Below are 19033 nucleotides of genomic sequence, written 5' to 3' on the forward strand. Positions count from 1 at the left end.
TGCAGTCTCTTGAGTCCCTGTGAGACTCTTCAAGTACATGAAATACTGACCCACAGTCACCAGGCCCTGGTCATTTAATCACCAACCAGTGTGACCTGGAAGATGCTCCAAATGTGGAAAATGGAGTTAGAGAAATTTGATAGCAGCTGCTATTAAAATGTGTATTTGTTTAGCTTGCTTACTTTCTCTAATGAAGTATTTAATTCCTGTGTGTATTTTCAAGGAGTGCAGCTGAATATTAATGGCACATGAGGAGACGCAAAACACAATTCCCAAGACACAGGATGAGCTTTTCAGCTCTAGCTCTCCAGCCTAGCAAATTGCAGAGCTGACATTTACATGCTCCCCAGCTTCCAGACTTCAATATTCCTCTAGAAAACAAGAGAAACATACAGAGTGATATGCAGTAAAATCTCATTAAAATAACCCAGAAAGTTATGAGAAGCAATAATTTTGTGGCAGTTTTCTCCACCAGAACATTTTAGCTAGGATATCAAGAGATGTGGTGAAGCAGGACATTGCGTTTTCAATGAAGTAGTAAAAATAAAAGCAGTAAGTCTTCACACTAGGATCTCCAAGTTACACGTTGCTTCTGTAAAAGCTACAAGTATTTTACAGTATGATAGAAAATATTACCATGCAAGTACTATTTAATCACTCTGTAAAAATGGTCTAAAGTCATTTAACAGAAAACACCTGCATCAGAGTGGCCGAATAATCACCTTGAAATTATTCATGGTACTTAGGCAGAGCTGAAAAAAGGATTCAGTCATAAATGTTTAGTGAAGAATATTTGTGTTCAGATCTATACATCACAAACTATGGTATTTAAGGTTGCAGGTGAATATAAAAATATTTAGTTTTAGAAAATCTCAAATATGTGTCTCAAACCTACTATAAGATATCCAGTGAGCCCTTCAGTTGCTTACAGAAACCAGATGCAGACCAGAGGAAGGCTGACACACTTGGAGAGCTCAGGAACTCATCCTTCCTTAGCCCATGTGGAAGACAACCCAAAACCTGGCAAGGGATCGGACCACAGACATTGGCTGAGTTTTCCCAGTTGAGAATTCTACTCCCCAGTGGAAGAAGCTCTACTCAAAGAAACTGAACACAGATCACCTGCCTTTTCATTCACAGCCATTCAAACTCAGTCTCTCAGACATATAACCACAAGTATCTTACAGAACACACTTCATCAATAATATAATTATTAGCAAAAAATTTTATTGTACTTTTGCTTACAAAGCCCTAACTCCAACACAACAACTTGAAAGGCTTTGCTTTCTAAAGACCATTTCCATTCCATTTCTTAAAAGTCTTTAAACCAACAATTTTTATCTGTAAAACCCCTCACCCTCCCACCCCTCAGATGAAAACCAAGACTGGCACTCTCTCAGCTCAGTGTCTGGGTACTCAGTGTGCGGTCTTTTCCATAATTCTGAACTCCTGAGGAATCCTCGTATAAATAAAAGGTGTTCTTGGACCAAAATTAAGGATGTTATCAGCTTACTGTAAATTACTTGAATTTTTTTTTTTTTTTTAAAGACAGTCATCACTGATTTTGAAATAGAATCCAATACTTCTGGGCAAGGACTTTAAGGTGACTAACATCTTTGATTACTTGATTTACTCCAGGGCAGCAGAGGTTTTCTTCATCCTAAAGCAAGACTGGAAAACGCTTCAGGACAGCTCCTATTTGCACACAGCTGGTTTAACGTGATATGCAGGTTTCATACTTCATAGCAAAAATAGGACTAGAAAAATGTAAAATCCAATCAAACTACAGCTATACAACTGTATTGAAACAGTACCAAGAGCAATTCCAGCACTAAATATTTTTGCATTTTGGCTGGGTTTTGTCCCAAGAAACAGAATTAATCCTTACTGCCGGCTTGCTTTTCCATTTTCTGTTGTTTCCATTCTGAAAGGCAAGACAACAAGTGGTAAGGCTTGTTACTGGAAGAACAATCAATAGTTGAAAAAAATCAGATTTAAATGCTTTCATAAATATATTTTACTTCACTAACTGTCCTGTCTCTCCCTACCTCAACATATGCAATCTTATCTCCTCTTAATACTTCTTTAAACAGCAGTCAGTACATAAAGGTAAGGTTTCTGCAGAGATACATTTCAGCTGTGAAAAACCATCCACTATCAACCTCACCAAAATAGAAAATATTCATGTGACTGGAGAATCCATTTTGAAAACTTGAGCTTTAGCCATTTTTTCCCAAGGACTTCATTTTCACCCCTCTTACACTGATCATTGTCTACCATCATCTGATTTCCTTCAGAGGAGGCTGGTTTGGTTTTCCAGTATTTTTTGTAGAACATGGACTACTGTCAACTACATTACAGCACAGCCTAAGAGTCAACCACTTTATTACCAACAATATTTCTGTATCAGCCATTCCTTTGGAAGCTAAAGCAAGCAGAAAGTCTCAGCTACTGTTTAAACCCCTGAAGTTTAATAAGAGCTTTGCTGCAGGGGCAATCCCTGAGGCCCAGGGAAGCCCAGCTCTCAGCACTCAGTCTCACTCAGCACAGATGCAAACAGAAAATCAAACACTGCTGTGGTTCTCCATCAATGCTGAGAAGCAAAGGAATGTATTTGGATATTTTAATCAACAAAGGAGTATCTAATGCTGTAAACTCCACACTGACTGCTACCAAGATATGGGTAGTGATGCATTTCCTGATACAAACCCATTTTCTTCTTTCAGATGTTGATACAGCTCAGCTTTGTTGTTGACAGAGTTCAACCGACCAATAAATTCCTGGTGTTTCCTAGAGTTGGCAGTATTAATTCTGTTGCTCCATAAAGACAGCAAGGACATTGGCCCTAAAATTGTAAGTAAAAAGAGTCTAAGTGATGAAAATTTTGAATTAACATTACATCATTAACACATCTTAAAGGAAATTACAGATTATGGTAATTCAACATGTTAAAACAATATAAAACAAACTTACAATAGAGGCTAAATAAGTACAAATGCTAAGTGATAATGGCTGAGGAGTTGCTGCACGTGAGATGGACTCTGCTTTAAATGCAGAATCTCAGCATCAGCTCAGCCACTGTGACAGAAAATAATTCACACCAAGGAAGAGTGAGAACTGTCGATTCTGACAACTGCACTGCTTAGGCAAGCTGATTATTTATTAGCAGGAGACAGTGATTTCTGATACCTGCCCTCAAACAGCATTTCTCACATACAGTAGGTCAAACAGCACCAGCAGGAACTTGGCCAACGCCCTGACAACCCAAGAGTCAATCAGCAGACTCACACAGTATCTTGGTATCTCCCTTTTTTCACAAACCTGGTGAGGTTAACATGCTTTCCAAGAATTTCTCAACATTTAGCATTCAATTAAACATCATCTTCAGTGACTTAGCTTTAACTCCAAAATTATTCACCTCATTACTTTAGAAAACAGAGACTGATGCAACAACATCTGCCTTTAAAAGAAATAATATGTTGCAAATGTTCTGGTTTACCTTTTGCCTTTTCAACTGTGGGCATTTCATCCATTGTGATGAGAGGCTTTTTGTTGGGGGGCTCAGGAGAATCGGGGGAGTCTTTGATAACTTCAGCCTCTGCCAGTTCTTCTTTCTCCCGATCCAAAAGACCTTTTAACCTTTTTCAGAAAGGAAAAGGGTGAGGAAAAATATGCTTGAGCAGAACATAATTCTTTATAGCTTTTTGTACTCCTCAAAAATTATACAGGACCCGTACCACAAGAAAATTTCTTTTGACCCCTTGGAGCGGGTGACAAACAATAGGGAATTGTAGCCAAACAATCCTCTGTATAAAGCATTACATATAGGAAAGGTTCTTAATACACAGTTTCACTTTAGTTGTTGAGACAATTGATGTCTGAATTTTGAAGAAAAGACTAAATTAAAATAAATACATGGAGAAATACAATACAATTTCCTATTATCTTTTCTAGGTGAATTCAGACCCATTCACACCAAACCCCTTTTGTCTCAGTCCCCATTTCTGTTCCACATGTGAAAGCAAAGTTGTAGGAACGATCATTCACAGGTAGGTATGGAATGTCATCAGCATGGTGACAGCAGGGTGGATGAAAAGGTCCTCCCATGTCACAGGCATTTTATGAAAAATCCTTTCCTTACAATTTTTTCTCCTGAGAAGCTGAGAAGCCTCAGAGGAAAAGAAAAACAATAATCCTCGGCTGCTGTGGAATGCAACAGGTGCATCTTTGATTGATCTCATGTGGTTGTTTTTAATTAATGGCCAATCCCAGTCCAGCTGTCTCGGACTCTCTGGTCAGTCACAAAATTTTATTATCATTCCTTTCCTTTCAAGCCTTCTGATGAAATCCTTTCTTCTAGTCTTTTAGTAAGTTTTAATATATCATTTTCTTTTAATATACTATACATCATAAAATATTAAATCAGCCTTCTGAAACATGGAGTCAAGATTCTCGTCTCTTCTCTCGTCCTGGGACCCCTGCGAACACCACCAGGTTCCCATCCTAAATGATCCCTGAATGCACAGAACACATGCAAATTAAGCTTATTACCATGAGTCTTTTGGAACTCTGTAGAAAGTAGTTGCAGAGAAGGAATACAGAACAGACTGATAGGTGCTTGCCACTTAGACAAGCTACAATATAACAACATGAATTACAGACAGGAGGTAAATGGACAATAATCCTGATGCTCAGCTGAAGAGAAGAGCCAAATCAAGCTGGGTTGTTTAATCAACCTGAACACTGAACTATCTACAGCTTGATAAAAGAAAACAACTGCTTGTCCCACATTCAGCCACGCTTTAAGGTTTCCATAAAGCAGTTTAATATCTAATAGGTGGTGTGGTTATGATAGAATCCAACAACAGGAACTCCTCAAGCTAAAACACCCATCTAAGAGGTCAACTAAGAACAACAGTTATGCTACAGTTTGATTTCACTTTAGAAAATGTACCTCTCTGATTCCTGCCATGGCTTATCTGATTCATAGTCTTTGCCCAACTTCTCTGACTTGTCCTCTTTGTCTTCTCTCTTTCTGCCTCGTTTCTTGCGTTCCTCCTCCTCGGGGGGTTTGCTCCGGCAGGCCATGAGACACTCGAGGACTCGCTGGTGTTTGTCAGAGTTGTTGATGTGTGCTCGCACCAGGGTCTCCAGCTCGTTCCACATAATGCGGTACTGCTCATCCCTAAAGGGCCAGGAAAACACACCACATCGAGGATCACCACCATCATCAACTACTGACTGAATGAATGCAGACCTCAAGAAACAAAACAGAATGCCCAAATCAAAAATAACACCAAAGAGATTATCTGTCCTCCTGTACTGCAGGCTCCTCCACCCAGGATTACTCCATGCTTGAAACCACATTAACATTTCCCAGTTAACGCCCAGAGTAAAGTTTAAATTGAAATGGATTATGTCCATTGAAATTGTATTGTTCCACAAGATCTCACTGCCAAAAAGCACTTGTGAAACCTCTCAGGTGCTTGCTAATAATGCAATGTCAGAGGGCCACTCATGTACTGACATGCAAATTATTACATTATTTGGGTCTAAAAAAATAAGAAATAATTGCACCACACTACTGTCAATAACTCCCAGTCATGCAGGCAAATCAGAAGCTGAATTTCTTTTCAATCCATTCTTGGAAATACAAGGAACATATCCCAGTGATTGATGGATCAGAATATTCCATGTTTATTTTAAAGAAGTATTCCATATTTTAAATAACTGTTCCATAAAGATTCTAATATATCCCAATTTTAATGCACCATTCATTTATAATTTTAATATACGTTTTCCCTTTTATTAATTTGAGATTATTCCACTTTATCTGTCCATATTGTATAAATTTCTTATCTTTGCTGATAGAAAATATGAAGTCAAATATAGTTAACATATTTAAATTCTTAGATAATAAAATTGTAGTTTTTTCCCTTAATATACAGCAGTATCAGTACTGTTATAGCCCCTAAATGATACAGGTGAAGCACTCACAGCATTTGGGATGTACAATACAGTGTTTAGTTCACTATGTATTACTTTTAGCTATATTCTAAAAAACTGGTATGAAAACATTGTCAACAGAATATTTCTGAAAATAGTCCAGAATCAACAAAGAGAGATAGGCATGTAACCTTTTCGGCCCCTTTCCTCTGGTACCAACTGTTGAAATTGGCAGTGGATCGTTCTTCCTCTCCATGTCTACCAAATTGTATATTGTCTTTTGACAATTCAGCACATCCTCATCAGTCATTGTTTCCTTTACAATCACACTGGCTAATGGCACTACCTGCGAGACAAAACAGAAATGAACAACAAGAAAATGTGTGTATATCAAAGGAGAGCAACAGGGAGAAAAAAATTAAAGGCAATGAAACAACACACAACAAAACCCCACCCTCTTATCCTCAGTTGAGTACTAATTCTATGTGTAAGTAGATTCTTTACCCGGCAGAACTGGAGCTGTCAGGTTCAAATCACTTTATTTAAATAGCATTCCAATACAGCATTAAATACAGAATTAGTTCAGGAAAAATAAAGCTGAAAATAAACTGATTATACAGCAAGGGATTTATCACCCCATAGAGTTGGTATTTCAACAACTGACAAGGGGAAACTTAATCTAGGAACAGAACAAAAATGTACACAGCCCAGGTTACTTACAGCTTGCATGTTGAAGATGGTGGTCTGAGAAATAATCATAGGCCAGTAACGAGTATGTTTCTCTAACTGATCTTTTGCACGTTCCAATGGAATTTCAAGACTTCCATCAATCTTATATCTGGGCTCTAGAAAAGGAGTTAATCGGTTTTCCCTCATAAATTCACCAAAATCCTAATGATAACCAAACAAGATACAATTAGGCATTTCTCTAACAAAGGAACTTTCAGTGAAGGGGCTAAACAGCTTAGCCTTGCTTATCACTTTGTACCATCCCACTGCCACATCTGACCCTACCAACCACAGCCCTGTCTCTAGCTCTCATGCATTTACCAGGGGGAACACAAAAACAGGGGCACAGAAATATGGGGTAAAAATCAACGTGTGGGTTTTGACAAGGAGGACTTCCAGATTTTCAAGGTATTTCATGTATGGGAAGAGTTATATTTTTCCAGAAGGAACTTCTATTTATTTACAAAAGACATCAAGAATGTGTTGAAAAAAATAAGGCAAAAATGTGTTGAAAAAAAACCAAAAATGTGTTGAAAAACAAAAGGCATGTCAGCTGATTGTCTGATACCAGGGTTCAAAGCTGTCAATTTAATCTTTTTTATTTATTGTACAAACACTTATGTGCAATCTATCCTTTGACAATAAGCACGATATAGTCCTACGTGTATCCAACCCATAGAAGAAACTTGGCAAGAAAAATGTTTTTCTAGAGCCAGGACAAACTTAAAACACTCCTAGTGCATTAAGGAGGCATTCCTTGACACACAAAGTATTTTATGAAGCAGGCATAACAATCAAGAAATACAGTATTTTCTACTAAATATCTATCAAGGTATTCATTACAAAGGAAGTTTGACCATGCAATCCACTCCAACATTTCCTTCCCACATCTACTGCCCTGCATCTGTTGTTATGTGAGAGAAGTAGCATAGGACAGAAAGACCCTTACTGTGATCCTGTAGTCAGTGACCCTCCCACCGCAGCCTTCGCTAATTGAGGGGGGATCTTCCAGAATCGAGCGGGAGCTGCTCAACACATGCAAGAAAATCTCTCCCCCGTGGCTGCTGAGCATGTGGCTGATGACTTTTGAGCCAGACTTGCGTGGCTGTTCCAACAACACCGAACGACCTGGTGGAAGGGAGATCAGTTTCATTCACTCATTCCTGTGCAATTTTAAATTTCGAGCTGCATAAATACAGGTTTGTGCTCGGCCAAGAAGAATCTGAACCCACCAAGGTGGTGTTTTCACCCAGCTGAACAAGGAACTGCCATCTCATTTCTTGACACAGAACAGGGTATATTCACCTTAAAATTTTACATAGCAACACCAAAAGGCCTCTCCTAGACCAACCAATCATTTCTTCTACAGGATATTATACTTAGGAAAAAATACATATTCATAAGGGATTCAAATGGCCCTGCTGCAGAACGAACCACTCTCATTAAAAGCAACTTTCAAAAAAGTTATAAAATAACCTCTTGACTACAAAGGTATCCCTTGCTAATGCTTAAAATGGACACTGTTTCTTCAGACAGAGAAATAAAACTGTTTATCTTATTTTCAGTATAATACACCAAGCATTAAAGGGTGCATTCTCCAAATAAGTTTCTTTTTATCATGAAGCAAAAATCGAAGGTGTGCTTCTTGAAATACGCTATTAATTTTGGTTCTAACCATTTTTATTAATCAAAGGACATTTTCACTACACAGTCTCTAGAGAAAAATACACTAAGATATAGTGTTTAATAAAACCACTGCATGTTTAGAGAATCAAATGACTTGACTGAAGGAAACATTTTTTTAAAAGGATGTTTGTAATGCCATTTTGTTTGCAAACATACAAACCTCCATTTCAATACTTGTTGCTTCTTTACATCTTTCCTCCCATCTTTAAGTTTCAAAACACATTTGCCTTTGAGGACATTTAACAACTGTCTTCTCTTATTTATAGGACATTTTAAAATAAACATAGTATTTTTACAGTACATGCACATTTTGATTGGTATAGCAGTAATGTGTTATACGCTCCATTTACAAAATTAAAAATTATAACATTGAATAATTAGCCAGGGACACAAATTTACCATTGAGGAGAAAGTTTGTAAGGCATGAAGAAGGTCTGCTATTTACATCTACTGGTGAAATTCTGTATGCTCCAGTGCAATAGTGCAGTTCTGAAAAATAAAGAAGTAGAAAAATGGAGCGTAATTTCCGAGACAGAAAAAAAAAATCCACAAAATAGAAGAATGGAAGCGGAGGAGGCTAGTCCACAATGAGCAGAACTAAAAAGTCTAGATGCCTCTCAGGCTGAAAGTCCTCACTGGGAGGATTCCCAAGAATCCACAGCTCTGAGAATCTCATACATTTCCAAGCTCTGTTTCCAGCAGAATTCCTTATCTCCTTATCTCCTGAATTACTTCACTAACCAGTCAGTTTGCTCTTATTTCTCTTACCTGTATTTTTGGCCTGCTGGCTCAACAAGTCAACAGAAATTGCTAATAGTTAATAGGGTGCATGAGCTGCACAGCCACACGATCCCTGTGGTACCCTCAGATCTGCCCTGGCTTTCTCTCCTGTACTCAGATTTGTTACCAACCAGGTCTGGAAGATTCCATGTCACCTACCCACACTGTTGGTTCGAGGAGTGCACCATTTCAGTGTCACAGTTTCTTTAAATGTGCCTTCTCTGCTATTGCCACCCACATGGTTATCACCTGCAGAGAAAGGCAGAAAGAGGGAGGATCAACCAGAGTTTATTACAGAAAAACAACTCTAAACTTGTAAGGTACAAAATGTAACATGAACATATACACAATGTAACCTAAATTTAAAATTTAGATACCTAACCTTTTGATTTGACAATTAGAAAGTTCTACATAAATTTACTTCTATCAGTAGCAGGAAATTTTTTCCTGCTAAAATGCTCAGGACTTAAGAACAATATCTTTATTAAAATTTTCCACACAGAAATCAGAACTCTTAAATACTAGAACTGACTGTTTCTTGTACGTATTGTATTTCCAAAGTCAATTAAACCAATCTAAAGGTACATTTGACAAGTTTAGTTTTTTGGGGAAAGAAATATTTGGTCTCATCATCCAGTCTCTTTGCCATGTCAGATTCAGCCTGAATTCTCTCAATGTGTTCTACTGACCACAGACGCTTTATTATTAAAATACTGGAAATACTTTATTATTAAAATTAACTGCAACAATTTTTAGAAATTATCTCTCAGAATATCTAAAGGCCAAACTTATTCAACCTGAAAATTCCTTGGCAACATTTCAAAGAAATAAGACCAGTGTAACTAAATTCCTGCTTTCCTAGCATCAGAGCTATTACAGCTGAAATATTAATTTAGAAACAAACAAAAGAACCCAAAATTTACAGGATCTAAGAACAGACCTTTTCCAATCAAAGTCCTGATGGGAAAAATGCAAAGAGGAAATGTAGTCAGAGTGCTTTTGTATTTTCCTACGAGAACTAATTCCTTGAGCCGACAGGTTTTACAAAACTGTGGCTGAGCCCTGGCAATAAATGCTTTAAGATTTCAACATCGTAACACAGTTCAGGTGAGGCTGAGGTCATTACTGCAACACCCCATGCTTTTCATCAATCTTTAATCATCCACTCCCCTAAAATTTGGAGCCCAGCACTTGGAGATGACAAAGGAGTTACCTCCTCTTCCTCAAAGTAATGGGACAAAAAGCACAAACTCCCCAAAAGGGCTACTTATGGATCATATGACATTTAATTCTACTAATACAGAAGTTATAAGCTGATTTTTAATGAAGTTTTACATCAGGCAGTTTCCTCATCAAAATAATTCTGCAAAAGGTTAAGTGTTGTGCTTTTCTAACTTTGGCTAAGCTATTAAAAATTCACCTCAGAGGAATACTAGATAGTAATTCCAAATTCACAAAAAAAAAAAAAAGATAGTAGTTATTTCAAATACAACAAAAAAGCTCAACAGCCAAACAAGTCTTGTTTTTTCCAAAGCAATTATTGTCATAAACAGGCCTGTGGGATATATGTGGTGCTAATTATTATTACTTAATGAAGTTCAATTGTGCAAGGCAGAATTTTGCACAAATATCCACAAGAGGAACTTCATTTTGTAAAATCTCCCTGCATATCTGGTCTCTCATCTACTTTTTATATCTCAGTAAGAAACTGACATGCCCTTCAAATCACAGCAATATCCTGAACATATGTGAATTTGGCCTGTTTTCTCATTGCTGCATTAAAATACGTCAATAATGAGTAAAACTCTAATGCCTACATTACAAATTAAGTTTCCTGGGTTACAAGGAATAACTGAAATATTTACTATTTGAGCCTGAAATTTAGATGGATTTGAAGCTCTCCATCTTGCTTTGTGAATATTCCCAAAGAGGCTGATCAAAAGCCATTTTCAGAGGGCCATTCCTACTTACCACTCTTTAAAAAATCCACATGTGCCTCTTTGTGATGAAGCAGCTCCACATCATAGTTGGCTGATGTGTTAGCATGTTGTTCCTCCTTCAAAAGAGAAAGGTAGACATAAATAGAATTACTTTAGCTAGAGGTCACCATTTTCATAAATGAATGATTCTACATTTGTCTTTCAGTCCGGAAGAAAACAAAAAATCTCCAAGTGCCTCAGACAACAACAGGATTGCAATGCTGAGGAAACTTTGCTCTCTGAGCAGTTTAAAGATGCAGCCAACTGCTTTTCCTCTTATTTACTTTTTTGAAACCCTATTTCTCTTTATACAAGCCTCATGTCAGGGTGCAGAGCATCACATAAAGGTAAAAACTAGGCTTAACTACTTCACTAAATTAGTGAAGTTAAGGAAGCCTACAAAATGTTACATAAACACCAGCAGTTACAACTTACTGAGGAGCAAGAAAGGCTCACTGCAGGGTAGAGTGACAATTACTTTTCAAAACCAAAAATAAAGAATCCAAACCAAAACCCACACTTGGAACTCATTATTTCTTAAGCTTATGAGAAGAAGTGCATTTGCAACTGCAAGTTCATAATTTAAAAAAAAAAAGTTTTGTAAAGAGAACACTGCATCTTCAAACAGCTGCAGAGGATCAGCAAAAACAGAACAGTAACTCTGCTAATTTACTCCAAGTGTAAAAAGAAAAACAATTTTAAAAAAAAGGAAAAAACAACAGAGAACCCAACATAGTCTATTACTATAAGGACAAAGGCAGAAGGGAGAGGCACATCAGCAGCACACAGGTCAGAAAGTTACAGACAAGGTATTTGCAAACTGAAGTCACATTTACGCCATGACCCATGTCAAACTCTCATAAAAATTGAAATTTTTTTTTGTATAAATATGTTTTAACTTATAAAATCCACACAATATTTCTAGTTTTCAAATATGCAGCGATTGACTGTGTTACAAGTTAACGAATTTTTTAAATCACAAAGGTTACCTGCCCATGGCTCTTTTTGTTTGAACACTGACACTTCTGTCTCAATTGTCCCTTGCTGCCTGATCAGAAAATTACTGCCAACTTAGCACCTGACATTCTAAACTCCACTAATTTCCCTGCAAGTAGCAAAAACATTTAAAATATGGACATATCTTCTACCACAAGATGCTTAACTGAATACCTTTCTTAACTAAGTATATCCTGTCCCCATTTCATGTTTATGGATTTTCAGAGTAGAAAACCCACTGGAAAATCCTTGGTAAAAAAGCAGCTTTTAGTTACAAACACCTTTATGTTGGGTGGGCATGATAATGAAACAGAGGAAAAAGAGACTCACTATGCCACTATAATGCACAAGGGTCAAGAATATCTAAACACAACCAGAAAAAGAATCACAGACAAATTGATCTGAGGTAAACAAGACTGTATTTATATAAAGTAATACAAACAGAACTGAAATAACACTTGTATTGCTACATCAAAAATTGAGATTTGGCAATACAATATTTTGTTCTGTGATCCTTCTTTACTTTTTTCCCCTACTTCATTTTTACTAACCTGATCACAGACATTGAATGTGGGCTAATAAAAGAAAAAAAACAAAACAGAAAATATGATATGGAGCGAAAACCAATGTAAAAATTCAATTAAAATAAACATCAAAAGTTTTCAAACAAATTTAGAAGTGATGTATCTGGTTAACATAGAGCTGTAGACACAATATTACCTTCATAGGGATGTTTGTTATTGTGGTGGAAGCCAGATCAAAGTGCTGCTGTACTAAAAGATTGAGTTTTGTAGCCAGGTGCCTCCCTGCACGGACACTGTGCACTTCACTAGTTAGAACAGGGGAGAGCTGAAATAAATTGATACATGGAATTCACAGTTTAGGTTGTGATATCATTCAACAGTACAGTTTGTTTAACTCTCAAATAAGCATTTATACAGCTAAAACTACCACTTAAAAACCCACACCAGGGGAAACTACCGAGCAAGAAGCAAAATCTGTTTCCATTCTGAACTTTGAGCTTATGACAATTGCTATAGATGCAGTTCTTAAAAATGGTAAAAAAAATAAATTAGAAGTCTGCTAAAAAACTTTGAGTCACTAATTGTTAATAGGAAAAATTAGCATCACAACATGGGGAATAAATCTTAACAGCAGCTCTGGGCCTAGTTTTACATTCTTTTACCTGCTGAGTAACAGTAGCAAAGTAATTTTTAGATGTCTACCTGTAAGTGCATCACACATACACAAGGCAAATAAACACAAGCTAGAAGACGTATTTGACTTTTTCCTTAGCCAAAAAGAACATTGGGTTGGGACTCAAAACCAAAACAAAATAAATTGAAAAAACCATACAACAAAAACAACAACAATCCCCAAAAACTCCAAAACAAGAACCCCAAACAACAACAACAAAAAAATCCCAAGACCCAAACGGAGTGACTGCCTTAGAGAGGGAAGTAGTCAATTTGTTATCTTCTATTCACAATTTTTAGCACAACTACAGCAGAGTTCTGTTGAAACGAATAACAGGAAGGTAGCCCCTCATATTCCTTTTATATATTAAATACTACATAGCACTACATGCTTTTCATGTTAAGTCATTTTTCAGGGATCTTCTCTTAGAGATAACACATTAATGCAGAGCAGACTGTTGAGTAGCAGAATATATTACAGATTTTTTAATATACCTGGTTTCAAACAACCATCACATGTGCTTTTTCTACTGAACAATCGAGAATAATTTGCACTATTTTCAGTCTGACATGGTTCCCAGTCTGGGATAAGCTTTCCCATTTTAAGCTCCTCACCTCTTTTTTGGGACGATCTGAAACAAGGCTGTCTTCACCAACTGGGTACGTGTGGATTAACACCAGTTCACATTTCTGAATCTGCATTAGACTTAAAAATAAAATCATTTTGCTTAGCCTACAGCATGGCAGACTATTTCCTAAAATTAAATTCTGGTATCTAGAACCAAGACATATGTTAGTAACATGTTGTTTATGAAAGTGTGCTGCAGAAACTAGGTTACATATACGATTTTCAAAAGCACAGACTACAAAATAAGTTCTTATCAGAACAAAAATAAAAGCCTAACACTTCTTGTTCCTCAGAACCTACAGCGCTGTGCTTCTTTTTCGGACGCATCAACGGAGTAAGTCCTTAACTGGTGCAATCTGTTCAGCTTTATTCAGCTGAATATTGACACTACAGAGGATTTGTGTCTCCAAGTGTAGGTAAGAATGAGGGGAGTCCAGGGAACATGAGAACACTCCCCAAACAGCACAGAGAGATGGGACATGTAATGGGATATATGCTAATCCGGATGTGGATGTTTGGAGTGATACAAACATTGTACCACATCTCTACCTACAAGAATGAGACAGCCCTGTCTTTACAATGGATCAAACACCTAATTCCTTGGGCAGGATCCTTTATACATCCATGAAACTGCAACTGCAGCAGGAAAAAATAGGAGAGTGCTGCTTCTGCTCTTGAAGTGCCTGAGGAGCAACCAGGAACAGGATCTCAACCCACAACAACTTTACAAGATAACACAGTGCTGTAGACAAACACTTCAGAGCTTAATTAGATAAAACATATGTGGGAAAAGACTTCTCAGAGGAAATGCAGTCTGTATTTCAAGATTCCTTTATCTCAAGGGAAGTTCCAGGCAATACAGTCATTTAGAAACTAAAACTAGTTTCAAAGATGTTAGCTGTTTTAGTCAAAGGAAGATGAACATGAAAGTAACACAAGAAAAACTGCTCCAGATGAATTAGTGATTAAAAACACAATGTGTAACAAGGCACAGTTATGCATCTCATTTTGGAGCAGATGTGGAAGGTAGCAAGCTAAAGAAATCCTGTGAAGGATGATACTGGAAAGATAATGATCATACACCAGCTCTAAGCTAACAATATCATGATTTACCACCTTCTACTTCACATTCACTCAAATAGTTCACCACAGTGAGTTTTGTGACAGAAATACATCCATATTTCCTAGAGGATGCCAGAAACTTTGTCAAAAGCATACTCACTGGTCAGAGTTAGCTGCAAGCTTGTTGTGCTCATGAATGGTCTCCTGAACACAATCCTCCAGCATCCGAACATGGCTGTCACTACAAAGGAAAGTGGATTTCTTTTAAGGCTGCACCATCAATCCTCCTGTTCAAAGCCACCAAATATTCCTCTACTTAAAGTGGGAAATCTTTGAAACTTTTGGCGTTTTACCCTCAGAACCCCATAAACAAAACCTTTGATTAGATGAGGAGTGCTCTGAGAAAGATCTGTGCAAAGGAGCTGCCTGCAGCCCTTGTGGGAGTGTCTGGAACCGCTGGTGGAGGGGCAGCACAGGCCCCAGGTGCCCACCTCTTGGCGTTGGTGATGCAGATGATCCTGCCCCGGTTGCCCACGCGCTCAGCGTTCTCCATGAGCGTGGTGCGGGCCTCGTGCTGGTACTCGGTGATCTTGCAGAGCGCCTCCACGGCGGCCACCAGCCCGTGCAGGATGCTGCAGCACTCGGGGTCTGCCCGCGGGTTCGGCGGCCCCACGGCCGCCAGCGCCGCCATCAGCTGGGCGGAACAAAGAGCTGTTACAGAGGCACCGCCCGCCTTTCAAAGGCAGCGTTCTAATGCATCTGACACGCACATTAACATTGCCGGGAGAAGGGCAAATGGAACAACATAAGGAACGTTATTGGCAGCCTTCTGGAAAACATCTGGCCCTATATTACCCTTTGCAATTTAATTTATTAATTGTGATTAAATATCCTCATTTATTACAGAAAAACACCTGACCATAATAACAACTTATATTCAACACCTGAAAGACATTCTAATATTGTTAGTTGCCATCTACTTTTATTTTCTGAGAATTTGGAAATGCATTTCTTCCTCAAAGTAAATTTTTCAGAGGATGAGCCCTTTAAGGATGAAACAACTCGACTATAAAGAGGATACTAACAACTAAAGTATTTAACACAAGTTATTTGCCTCTCGTGCAAATATTTTTAAAATAATTTAAGTTGAAGAAGTAGCACTAAATTTCAGAAGAAATATGTAACTAATTTATTCATAATGTTTATTTTAAATACTTAGGTCTCTACTTAAAGATACTGGATTCTTTTTAAATTTTGTCTATAGAACAATCCAGGTTCACAGGCAGCTGTTTGAAATTCTGTTATACAACAATTTCAGACTAGATCCACCAATACTGTAATTAACCAGAGTTACTTCATATTGACCACAATGTTTATTTCACAATGAGGTCTGAACTACAAAGCAAAAGAACAGTTACAAATCATACCTCCTGCAAGTTCTGATCTTCTTGAGTCCAAGAATTCAACACATGAGCCCCAGAATCACTCACAATGAAATTCACCTACAAGGATCAAAAAAACACATAAAGGTAACAGCCATTATATTGTTACTTCCCCAAATTCACAAACATGAATTGCACTTCTTTTTTCTGGTTGTCTGGAGATAATGTGCCATGACAAGCCAAACTCAAAAGAACAAACCCACAAAAATCACACACTCCTGCTATATTCAGTTTTGCCCTTAGTAATATGATTAACAACTTCTACTTATATTTGTACACCAGAAAACCATTCTCTACACCAAATAAGATTTTCAAAATATTAGTATTTTAAGAATAAGATTATATTTTCAGTAGGACAGTCACAAAATAAAGTCAATTCTAATATTGTAAATTGCACATTATTCTCCAAAGTCTGTCACAGTAATCATGGGGTAAATATCTACCAAGATTTAACAAACATCACTAAGAAAATAATATGATTTTCTAAACAAGGAGCTGTGTGTGCCAGGAAGCTCTCCTCCCACTCTTCCAAACCGTTAGCTCCAGAGCAATCGTACCCTCTTCCTAAAGCCCAGAATTCCTTCAATGCTGATACCAAAACTCTTACAGAGAGCCACCATGTGTATTCAGCAACAAAATTCAACTTAAGACAATACCTCACTGAAGGTAAATGTAAAGTCATTGTTCAGCAGAGCACAAAAATAAAGCTCTAAGTTGCCCTAAAGCACCTCTCCATGTTTTGCACCAGCTTGTAAAGTGACATTAGGACAATGAAAGATTCCAAAATTAAATATGCAATGAGATTTATATATTACTAAAACCAATTAAAGGACTATAAAGTATATAAACAGCAAAAACAAATTTTAAGTGATAAATTACAATTTTATATTTTACTCTAAACAACACAAATACATTAAAAGACTCAAATAAAAGATGAAAACATCCCTTATTGCATCAAGTATGACATGCAGAATGGCTGGCAGAACCTACCAGTTTCTTGAAAGGGAAAATATCATACATTATTCTACAGTACTCCATGGATGACTCCACTGAGCAAGTCCACAGGGACTTGGAGATGGGTGCCAGAGGAATGATGCCCTGGGTGCGGTTCTTCACTAACATATCGAATTCCACATGCTGCCTGCATGATTCTGCCATGTAGGGGCAGTGATCCACAACGAAAACAGTTTTGTGAGACTCAGAAAATATTTTCATTTTCTTCCTGAAATAAACAGACATCGAAAGCAGGAAGGAATTGCACACGGTGAAAAAAACCAAACAAAACACATCATAAGCTGACTGTGAAAATTACACATACATCCTAGAAATAAGCAAGTTTTAGAGTCCATATTTAATAGACTACATTTTTTTATCAGAAGAAACATTTTTTTCTCAGGAGGAAAAATAGAGAAAAGTGGGATTATATTGCTAAAAAGGCAACAAAAATGCACAGTATTACTCTCCCCACTCCTCTATTCAAAACCAACTTTAAAGAAGTACACAAACTGCTTTCTATTTAAAGCTTATTTCTTAAAATAAATAAATAACATGCAAAAGAAAAAAAATTTATTAAACTTTAAAGAACTTTAAGTAACATAAACAGAATTTTACGCCGATTTTCTGTCTTGGCTTTGCTAAATATATCTCATTTTTAAATAGTTAATTTGTACTTCAACATCTCACTGACAAAAGTACCAAGTGTGAAATTATAAAAATCACAGAGGAGGTAGGGCTGGAAGGAACCTCCAGAGATCATCTGGTCCAACTACCAGCCAAGGCAGGGCGACCTAGAGCAGGTAATGCCTTCACATGGGTTTGGAATGTCTCCAGAGGGGGACTCCCTTCCCAGGCAGCTGCTCCAGAGCTCTACCACCTTTTATGGACAGAAGTTCTTCCTCATGTTAAGGTGGAACTTCCTGTGTTTTCGTTTATGGCCACTGCTCCTCGCCCTGTCGCTGGGCACCAGGGAAAACGCAATTTCTAGCGTAAGAATTTATTTTTCTATGTACTTCTGCTGAATTACAGAATACACAAGACAAAAAATACATATAAGCTCATTTAAAAAAACATAAAATATCAAAGCAACGACGATCACGGAAGTGAGACCGTGGCTTGCTCGGGAGGGAGCGGGGCAGGTTTGGGCCCCGTGCTCGGCTGCAGCAACCGGGGCTCACCGCGGCCCCTTGGGCGTGAGCCGCGGCCGCTGCCTGCCCGGCCCGAGCGCTCGCAGCCCGCTCTCGGCGGGGCAGAGAGCCCGAGGGGCCGCGGCAGCGCCGCTGGAAGCGTTACGGCGACGGCGAGCGTTCCTCACCTGGGCCGGCTCCTCCTGTGGTGCAGTAGCCCCGGTCCCGCTCCTCGCCGTGCCCGGCCGCGGCCGCGGCCCCGCTCCGAGGAGGAGGAGGGACGAGGCCCGCGGGGCGCCCTAGACGGGGCCAGGCGCGGGCGCCTCCGGCCGGGCGCCCTCCATGTCCCTGCGGCGCTCTGCTCCCCCTCCTCGGGCGGCTCGGCGGGGAGCGCGGGGCCCGGGTCCGGCCTGCGCGGCCGGCGGCCACGGGGGTGGGAGAGGCGGCCGGAGCCCCCCCCGCTCCG

General features: G+C 38.5%; 1 protein-coding gene across 2 annotated transcripts; it reads right to left on the reverse strand.

Annotated features, from left to right (window-relative positions):
• Nucleotides 1-1207: 1207 nt before the first annotated feature.
• INTS13 (integrator complex subunit 13) lies at nucleotides 1208-18890 on the reverse strand. Of its 2 annotated transcripts, XM_059846049.1 has the most exons (18): nucleotides 18756-18890; nucleotides 17435-17666; nucleotides 16430-16504; nucleotides 15494-15696; nucleotides 15163-15243; nucleotides 13928-14018; nucleotides 12837-12965; nucleotides 12668-12691; nucleotides 11113-11197; nucleotides 9301-9390; nucleotides 8761-8850; nucleotides 7625-7803; nucleotides 6667-6837; nucleotides 6138-6292; nucleotides 4955-5185; nucleotides 3500-3639; nucleotides 2710-2845; nucleotides 1208-1924 (listed from the first exon to the last, which is right to left on the reverse strand). In XM_059846049.1, exons 2-18 carry the CDS (start codon nucleotides 17657-17659, stop codon nucleotides 1885-1887), a joined length of 2145 nt encoding a protein of 714 aa, XP_059702032.1. In that variant the 5' UTR covers nucleotides 17660-17666; nucleotides 18756-18890; the 3' UTR covers nucleotides 1208-1884. The 2 variants fall into 2 exon arrangements, with proteins under 2 accessions (XP_059702032.1, XP_059702033.1); XM_059846050.1 differs by lacking the exon at nucleotides 12668-12691.
• Nucleotides 18891-19033: the final 143 nt, after the last annotated feature.

This window comes from Haemorhous mexicanus, chromosome 5 (genome assembly GCF_027477595.1).
Source record: "Haemorhous mexicanus isolate bHaeMex1 chromosome 5, bHaeMex1.pri, whole genome shotgun sequence".
NCBI lineage: Eukaryota > Metazoa > Chordata > Aves > Passeriformes > Fringillidae > Haemorhous > Haemorhous mexicanus.